Below are 8,243 nucleotides of genomic sequence, written 5' to 3'. Positions count from 1 at the left end.
TGGCGGAGTCGCTGCCATGCCTCGTCCGTACTTTCGCCTGTACTCTACTTGCCCAGCGACTGACTCCTTCTCATCGACAGCTCCACACCCTTCGCAATACCCGACCCTCTCCCTCCCGCCTACCTTCCCGCCCGTCTCCATCGCCGCCCTCCCCTTCGGACCTCCCGGGTCTCTCTCGCTCGCCGGTCCAACTCTCTCCGTTCCGCCACTAACGACCGAAGGCGGACTACCCGACTACCTGCAGAACGAATGGCAAGGCTGGTGCGAGAACTTGATGGGCACGGAGAATTGGGACTTCATGAGCGAGTCGTGGCCTGCGCTGCCGGATGTGCCGAGGGCGTAGATAGAGCGAAGGGCGTATAGACGCGTTGGAACGAACAGACACTCTCGCTTGCGGAGCAGCTTGATGCTCGAGAGGCGCGTGCCGTTCATTGCACAAGTCCCACAGTAGGCCTTACGATACGGTCGAAGGACGGGTCGAGGCGCTCTAAACGCTCAGCGATAGCCTGCGCGAGGTGGCGGATAGTCAGCGAGGAAAGCGCAAGGAAGAGGCCTTTGAAAGCTCACCTTCTCCGATCCAGTCGCTTCGCCCAGCACCGCCATGACCTTCTGAAGACCCTCCTCGAGCTCCTGCATCGAATTTGCGCCCGCTGTACCCGACCGCAGCTTCTTCGCCGCAGGACTCTCGTTCACCCCAACCCAGCACTGCGCGACCGCTCCTCCGATCCTTCCCTCCCATCGCTTGATGCGTAGCTTGCCGTTCGCAATGACACTCAGGAGAGCCTTGCTCGCTTCCGTCATAAGCGCGATCGTCTCCAGCGTCCAAGTCCCTCCGCCGCCGGCTGTCGCGGTCGTCGCCAGCAGGTCCGCGAAGTGCGGGACCAAAATCTGGAGGTAGCGGATCGTCCCGCTCCCCAGTGCGTCGAGCAGAGGTGGCAGAGCGCGACAAGAGACAGACTCGACCTCGACGTTTCCGGCCTTGAACTCCCAGGCTTTGATGATGGACGAGGCAAGGAGCGAGCAGAGGGCGGTGAAGCGGGCTGAGTCGTCTTTTTCGGCGGGTCGAGAGGGATTGAAATGCGGGTACTGGAGGTTGAGGAGCTTGAGGGCAACGGGGTGGGCGCGTTCGAGGAGGGTGGGTGTAAGAGGGTCGGAGAGGGAGGAGAAGCAGAGGTCAAGAGACTGCCGAGACACGCTACCGTCAGCATGATGCAGGGGAAGTGAACCGCGGATCAGCGCAGCTCACCTTCTCGAAGACCTTGCCGACGCCCGTTCTTCGCAACAGGCTCGCGTCCACCTTGGCGAGCAGGGCGTCCAGGAGCGAGAGGCCGACAAGCTTGTTTTTCGCGTCGTAGTCGTCGAGGTAGGCGAGCAAGGGCGGGAGGAGAAGCGGCCAGAGATCCTCGATCTCGCCAGGCTGGACCAAGGCGAGGTCAGCAGAGAGGCAGCACGCCCAACGAAAAAGAGCAAGTCTGTGGCTTACCTGGAGAGCGTTGATGACTAGCTCGACAACCGCGCCGAGTCCAGGCTGCCGCCGCCAGCTTGTCGCGTCGTCCTCGCTCTCCTCGTACCAGTGCTGGATCCCGCTGTCTCCGCCAAGCGGTCGAGACAAGACACGTCCGGTCGACGGGTTGAGGTTCGGGTGAGGCTTGAAGAAGGGAGGAAGCGAGACGGAGAGGATGTGCCGAAGCAGTGGTAGACGGATGAAGTATGGGCGGGAAAGGAGTCCATCGCAGAGCGCTGCAAGGTTGAGAGGTCAGCCGCATCGGACACGCTTCGAGTAAAGATTTTGTACGCACCGGCAGAAGATGCTTCCTCGGCGACTTCTGACTGTCCCGTAAAGCGTCCGAAGGACAGAATGAGCCTTACCCGCAAGTCCAGCTCATCTCGTGCCACCGGTTCCGAGGGTTGCGTGAGACGCCTCGATAGCGATTGTGCGAGTTGCGAGAGTGACCGGACGTTTCGCAAGAAGCGCTCTTTCGCCAACGTAGCTGCGGCGTCTGTCGAGCATAGGTCTGTAAGCGACGACTTTAGCGAAGGAAACACCAGTGTGGCATACCGAGGTCCTCGTCGTCGTCTCCCAAGTACGCTGGCGGCGTAGCAAGCAAGGTGAGTCGCTCAAGGCTTTCCGACAGCAGCTTCTGCTGCGTTGAAGTCGCCCAGATGCCGTCTTCTGGTCCAGGCAGCGAGCCTTCGACGCGCATAGCTTGCGCGAGGGCCTGTACGGATTCGAGTCAGTACAACGGCTGCAAGAAGCGAGGAAGATTCAGTCCATACCGTCTGCTCGTCCGGAAAGTCGTTGAGGAGTTGCACGACCTCCTCAAGCTGCGGCGACATCTCCAACGATCTGGCGACGGCTCGGCCCTGCCGCCATCATCAATATGTTCAGCTGGCGTTGCGCGTTGCCGCAGAAGAGGAACTCACGGATTCGTGTCGAGCGAGGAGAGGGAGGAGGCGCAGGCAAGGTAGGGAAGGGCGGGCGGCCAGGCGCACGTCGCGAGAGCTCAGAGAGGGTTCTGGAAAGCGGTCAAGTGACTCGTACGAGCGAAAGCGAGCGTGAGGCAGGAGGTCGACCTCATCGAGGAGGGTGAGGAACAAGTTGGCTCCGTCACCATCGCGACACCGCTCAGATTGCCAGGATGCAGAGTGAGCAGCTTACACGGGCACTGCTGGTAACGCTAAGCTGACCGCAGAACACCGCAGACCTCGCTGGGTACGGCAGCGACTCGGACTCCGACAGTGAACGAGATGGACGGGCAGCGAGTGCCGTGGCGGGTTCTTCGGGCGCAAGGTTGCAGGTGAGACCCTCTTGCTCGCTGGCATGACGGGGCGGACCAGGCGCACGCGACTGTCTCGCCGCTCTCGCTTTCCTCAGGCTACATCTGACCCTGCGACCGCTCCTCCAGCCGGTGCGTCCCAGTTCTGTAAATCGACTTCTTCCTCGCTGACATTGACTGAAGTACTAGCACCGCCAGCCTTGAACCGGATCAAAGGCGCCGCCTCGCGCTCGCAATCTCCTCTCGTCGGCGTCCGTCTCCCAACCTCGACGACGAACTCGCCCAGACCTTCGCCTATTGCACTCGGCAAACGACGAGAGTCGTCGAGTAGTCCGCCGCGCTTCGAACGGGAAGGGCAAGACGGGCGGGGAGAGGCGGGACGGAGACAGGCTTCAACGGATTACGGCTCAGAGGATGGATCGCGGCCCGTTCCGAGCGTCAGGCTGGACACGCTGGCAGAGTTTGGCATCCCTCCGGTACCGACAGGGCCATGCAAGCCATCCGTCGAGGTGCGTCTCCCTGAACTAGCTTCGCAGGATTCTCCCTGACGCATTTCTCGCAGGCGAAACTCACCAACTTCCACAACCTGCGTGTCTCCCGAGGCCTGCACTTCAACGACTCCCTGCACGCGTCGAAAGCGTTCCGCAACCCTCGCATCTACGCCAAGCTGGTCGACTTCGTCGATGTCGACGAGACGGGCACGAACTGGAACAAGGAGATCTGGGATCCGAAGAACATCGGTGCGGACGCTTCGGCGACGCGGATAGGTGCGTGTGCATCTCTTGAGTCCTGCTTCTCAATAACTTGCTCACTCGGCGTCCTCCAGCCGAACTGCAAAAGCTCCGCTCTGAAGCAAAACAAGCTACAGCAGGCCAGCGCACTTCAATCGCCTTCACCGCTCCCTCCACTTCTGCCTCTCATTCTCGTGACGACGACCGGTCAAGACATCGAGATGACCGGGACCGGCCGAGGGAGAAGGAGCGGGATCGAGGGAAGGAGAGCAAGCGGAGTCGATGGGACCGCGACGTGAGGGACAGGAGTCGAAGTCCTAGGAGGCGATAGCAGCAGGAGTAGCTAGTATGCAATCCGCATGTATCAGTTCCGCTAGTCGTGTTGTGAGGGGTAACAGCCTTTTCTCGCATCAAGCGCGCCATGCTATACAATCACTTCAATCCACCTCCGCTTCTTCTGTCTACCCTGGCTGATGAAGTCCCATACCTCCCGCCTCATCCGCTCGCGCTTCTCCGGCCCGACCTCCTCGCCCTCCCAATCCACCCACTCCCTCCGCATCCCCAAGACACGCAGTTCGAGCCATCGGACATCCCAGTCGACGCTCTTGACTGCGACGTGCGGGAAGTCCATGTAACTTACGTCGAGCCCGCGAAGAGTTGGAGTGGCTGCCGCGAGCCGAGGGAGGAAGGAGGATGAGGTAACGGTTGAGGAGGAGGTCTCGATGGACTTGCCGGCTAGCGAGAGCGAGCGGAGGGAGATAAGGTACGGTAGGAGGTCAAAGAAGGTGTCGGAGAAGGGGATTCGGGACGTTGAGGTGAGGTTCAGGGTGTGCAAGTTCGGAAAGGAGGGAACGAGTTTCGGAGGTGCAGGCGGCAGTGATGGTATAGATGGTCGAGAGGGCTGCGTCGAGGCCGTAGCGTGCGAGTCGTAGAGGAGGACTTGTCGAAGCGTACGAAGGGAGACTGCCGAGAAAGAAAGATCGAGGGAGTCGAGGGCGTCGAGCGAGTTCGTCTCCTTCCCATGCGCTGTCTCCCAGTCGCTTTCAATCTCGTCTTCCGTATCATCCACCGCCAACGAATCCATCCGCGCCTCGAGCTCTTCCAGCGAAAGCTCCGCGCCATCGCTCACATCCCGTCGCAGCAACTGCTTTAACCCGTCGTCCGTGAGAGGCGACGGGTTCCGCCAGTCGGCGAACACATCGAGGAGGCGGATGCGAAGGTGGTTGGGTAGGAAGGCGACGTGTTCAAGGAGAATGCTGCCGGATCCGCGCGAGATGTCGTCTGCGACGACTCGTCCGGCGGCCGCGAACAGGTCGACGGGTCCTTCCTTCGGCTTCGCTCGCCCCTTCAGCCGCGACGCCAGCTTCTCCCTTTCCACCAGCTCGTGCGGCTTCAGCCAGGTGCCCTGCCTGTTGCGCCCATCGACCGCTTGAGAGGGGTCAATCCGAACAGAGGCGGCTGCAGCTTGCCACGAAGGCGGCGGAGGCGGACCGGCGATACCCCTCCTCCTGTCTACAGGTCTTGGAGGTGCTGGACGTTCAGCCGCCGTCACAGACTCGAGCCATCGCGAAGTTGAGGATGAGGTTTGTGGCGGAAGTGATGAGAAGCGGGGGCGGGATCCGCTGGCTTGTTCGGAGCGCAGGCGGACTAGGCGGGCTGCGACTGACTCTGCCGGTCGTTCTGGGGCTGCTTTGGCGGGTCTCGATGTGATCATCGAGCGGTGTTGAGAGGAAACCAACTGTCGCACCTTGACGACACACTTTGCTGCCGACAACCTGGCTCGCCTGCTTGCTAGATCTGCTAGAACAATGGCTGTACCTAGATTGATCGATATCGGCTCGAACCTGGGCGACCCAGTCTTTCGTGGCTCGTACCACGGAAAGCAGTCGCATCCCGGTGCGCCGCTTCCTTCGCCTCGCCCACTTAAGATGCTGACCGGTTCATGGCTCTGCAGACGACTTTGCCGACATTCTCGGCCGGGCACGACGAGCGGGAGTCGGAATCCAGATGTTGACGGGAGACTGTCTTGAGGGTTCGAAGGAGGTTCTCGCGCTGGCGCAACAGCATCGTACGCTCTCTCTTTCATCTCAGAACCTCGAGAATATGATGCTAAGCCCGGTCGCTCGCGCAAAGGCGGCCTCTACGCGACCATCGGCTGTCACCCATGTCGAGCAACCGAGATGGACAAGTTTCCCGGCGGACCCGAAGCGTACATCGCCGAACTCGACAAGCTTATCGTCGAGAATAAGGGGAAGCGGGCGGTGGCGGTCGGAGAGTGTGGGTTGGACTATGATCGGTTGTTCCTCGCGCCGAAGGAGGCGCAGCTAAGGTGTGTTGCCTACCCTCTTCATTCGACTCTTGACTTCTACAGCTCAAATCCAGCCTGACCGTGCTCACCTTGCCCACTGAACAGAAACTTCCCACCGCAACTTGGGCTGGCTTCCAGACACGACCTCCCTCTCTTCCTGCACTCGCGCAACTGCCATACCGACTTCGTCTCCACCCTCAAGGCGCACGGCAAACCCCTGCGCGGCGTCGTCCACTCGCACACCGGCACAGCCGAAGAAGCTCTCGAGCTGATCGAGATGGGCTTCTTCATCGGCATCAACGGCTGCTCGCTCAAGACGGAAGAGAATCTAGAGGTCGTCAAGCGCATCCCGCTGGACAGTCTGATGGTCGAATCAGACTGTCCGTGGTGTGCGATTAGGCCGTCGTCAGCGGCGTACAAGCACTTGTCGGGCTTGGTCGACAAGCCCGACGTCGCGCATCTCAAGGTGTGTTGCCGCTCAATCTTCCGCTCTCAGCCGCCCATGACTCATATCTGCCGCGGCACAGGAACGTTACATGCCTGCCGACGTCAAGAAGGAGAAATGGACCCAAGGCAAAGCCGTCAAAGGCCGCAACGAGCCCTGCTGCACCGGCCAAGTCGCCTGGGTCATCTCAAAGCTCAAGGGTGTCTCGCTCGAGGAGGTTGCGGAGACAACGAGGAGAAATACGTTGGCGCTGTTTGGGCCTGCGGGGATGAGCGAGGCGGACGGAGTTTGGGGAGACGAGGAGGAGAAGGGGGACGGGCCGGCGGCGGAGTAGCCGGGATGGAAAGGTGATGTTTTCGTACGGTGCGTGGCGTGGCTGAAGCGGTACGAGGAGGTGGTTGGTGGACTTTCCGACCTCGCTCGCTCTCCGGCTGTGCACCGCCTCGCTCCTTCACCACCTCGGCCCGTTCGCTGCTTTCCCTCGACCCTCTCACAACGTCTGCGGTTCTTTCCTTGCCTCGTCGCGTGCACGTGTATCTCCTGCTACCCCTATCTACCGACCCGCGACCGCCCGCATGTCCAGCGCACCGCTTCCTCCCCCTCGCCGAACGACTCCCTCAACCTCGGCTTCACCCTCTGCCGCACCTCCAGACGGCGAGAAGCAGGGATGGAAGGCGCGGATGAAGGCAAAGAGTTCGACATGGGGAATGAAGGCGTTTGATAAGGTTCGTTCCTTTCCTCTGCCTCTCTCCCCTGCTCGTCTTCTCGGCCTGACCCTCGTCTTCGTTTGCGGCAGGCCATCGTCATCAGCGACAAGATCGGCCCTTACGCAAACGACTGGACCGAGAAAGTCGGCGGCGAGCGTTGGTGGCCAACGTCTCACGACTTTGCCGAAGAAGTCCTCAAGTGCACGCGAATTCTGCGCGCTTTCACTGTCGATGGAGTCGAGCAAAAAGCCGAGCCGAAGACGGGATTGAAAACGCAGGGAAAGGTGTTCGTGAAGATCCCCGCGGCGGTCTTGCGCGAGGCAAAGGCGGTTTGCGTCTATTCGTCGATGCGGAGTGGGATCGCTCCGCTCGGCGGTGCAGGCGGGTCAGGCCTCATCGTCGCTCGCCTACCGGACGGGAGCTGGTCCGCACCCTCTTGTATCGCACCAGCGACCATCACGGGCGGCCTCATGCTCGGCGTCGACATCTTCGAGGCAGTCCTGGTCGTCAACACGGACGAAGCGTTGCAGACTTTCTACAGCCACAAGATCACGCTCGGTGGACAGCTGGCTGTGACGGCAGGACCGTATGGAGCGGGCGCGCTGGCGGACGCTGGGACGGATCGCAAACCGGTCATTTCGTACATGCGCTCGAGGGGTGCGTACATCGGTGCTGAGGCGGTCGCGTCGGCGTACTTGTGTCGCTTCGATGAGAACGAACGGGAGTATGGCTGTAAGGGTGTAACGCAGCGCGACATCGTGCGTCCGCGTCCTCCTTCCCTCGCTTCTCAACCTCTTTCGCTGACGCTTGTCCCTCGACAGCTCACCGGCCACTTCCGTCCTACCGCAAGCGCTACACCGTTCTACGAAGCCCTACGAGACGCCGAGACCGGCTTTGCGCAACGACAGCACGGCGCGGAGTACGAGTTTGCCCAGCCTTTCGAGACGAAGGATGCGGGTGCGACGCCTGTGACTGATCAGGCAATGGGCCAGGGAATGCAGCAGGAGCAGGGGCAGGTGGGGATGGGACGGGAGCAGGCAGAGGAGCTCAAGCAGGGTTCGACGCCGTCATTGCCAGCTCGAGGAGAGGTTGGAGAACCCTCGACAGCTCCGCCTGTTCTGCCGCCTCGCTCGTCGTAGATAGTCCGTCGTAAGGTTTATCGGTATGCTATCTACTTATTACAAGCGAGTACAAGAGAGCAAAGGTCGAGTTCCCCTGTCCCACTGTCCTCGGCGAACGGCGCACGGCGGAACTTCGCAGCTGCCACCGCCTCGC

The 8,243-nt window shown here is 61.1% G+C and overlaps 6 protein-coding genes across 6 annotated transcripts in view; 4 read left to right on the top strand and 2 right to left on the bottom strand.

Annotated features, from left to right (window-relative positions):
* Window positions 1-363, top strand: part of RHTO_00705 (C6 transcription factor) — a gene marked incomplete at both ends in the record, with an annotated part of 3,086 nt that extends 2,723 nt beyond the window's left edge. Inside the window, 2 exons of the mRNA XM_016414389.1 lie at window positions 1-23; window positions 81-363. The exon at window positions 1-23 is cut by the window's left edge and continues 486 nt beyond it. Of these exons, the coding sequence (XP_016273545.1) occupies window positions 1-23; window positions 81-363 (306 nt within the window). The remainder of the gene's footprint in view (window positions 24-80) is intronic.
* A 65-nt stretch (window positions 364-428) lies between these two features.
* RHTO_00704 (protein of unknown function DUF2454) lies at window positions 429-2,337 on the bottom strand (the record flags this gene model as incomplete). The annotated part of the gene is made up of 7 exons (XM_016414388.1): window positions 429-506; window positions 568-1,182; window positions 1,247-1,417; window positions 1,484-1,740; window positions 1,800-2,000; window positions 2,060-2,219; window positions 2,278-2,337. The coding sequence occupies 7 exons, from the start codon at window positions 2,335-2,337 to the stop codon at window positions 429-431; spliced, it is 1,542 nt and encodes a 513-aa protein (XP_016273544.1).
* A 302-nt stretch (window positions 2,338-2,639) lies between these two features.
* On the top strand, window positions 2,640-3,839 carry RHTO_00703 (SAP30-binding protein, transcriptional regulator protein HCNGP; the record flags this gene model as incomplete). The annotated part of the gene is made up of 6 exons (XM_016414387.1): window positions 2,640-2,646; window positions 2,704-2,798; window positions 2,876-2,909; window positions 2,976-3,286; window positions 3,340-3,544; window positions 3,604-3,839. 6 exons carry the CDS (start codon window positions 2,640-2,642, stop codon window positions 3,837-3,839), a joined length of 888 nt encoding a protein of 295 aa, XP_016273543.1.
* Window positions 3,840-3,932: 93 nt separating this feature from the next.
* RHTO_00702 (uncharacterized protein) lies at window positions 3,933-5,222 on the bottom strand (the record flags this gene model as incomplete). Its single annotated transcript, XM_016414386.1, has 1 exon — window positions 3,933-5,222. The coding sequence occupies one exon, from the start codon at window positions 5,220-5,222 to the stop codon at window positions 3,933-3,935; it is 1,290 nt and encodes a 429-aa protein (XP_016273542.1).
* A 94-nt stretch (window positions 5,223-5,316) lies between these two features.
* On the top strand, window positions 5,317-6,595 carry RHTO_00701 (TatD DNase family protein; the record flags this gene model as incomplete). Its single annotated transcript, XM_016414385.1, has 5 exons — window positions 5,317-5,404; window positions 5,463-5,576; window positions 5,642-5,837; window positions 5,922-6,282; window positions 6,344-6,595. 5 exons carry the CDS (start codon window positions 5,317-5,319, stop codon window positions 6,593-6,595), a joined length of 1,011 nt encoding a protein of 336 aa, XP_016273541.1.
* A 241-nt stretch (window positions 6,596-6,836) lies between these two features.
* On the top strand, window positions 6,837-8,107 carry RHTO_00700 (Ysc84 actin-binding domain protein; the record flags this gene model as incomplete). The annotated part of the gene is made up of 3 exons (XM_016414384.1): window positions 6,837-6,986; window positions 7,058-7,726; window positions 7,790-8,107. The coding sequence occupies 3 exons, from the start codon at window positions 6,837-6,839 to the stop codon at window positions 8,105-8,107; spliced, it is 1,137 nt and encodes a 378-aa protein (XP_016273540.1).
* Between the last annotated feature and the right edge of the window lie 136 nt (window positions 8,108-8,243).

The sequence above is a fragment of the Rhodotorula toruloides genome, assembly GCF_000320785.1.
Source record: "Rhodotorula toruloides NP11 unplaced genomic scaffold Scaffold10, whole genome shotgun sequence".
NCBI classification, from domain to species: Eukaryota; Fungi; Basidiomycota; class Microbotryomycetes; order Sporidiobolales; family Sporidiobolaceae; genus Rhodotorula; species Rhodotorula toruloides.
This window is presented reverse-complemented; position numbering and strand designations above follow the sequence as displayed.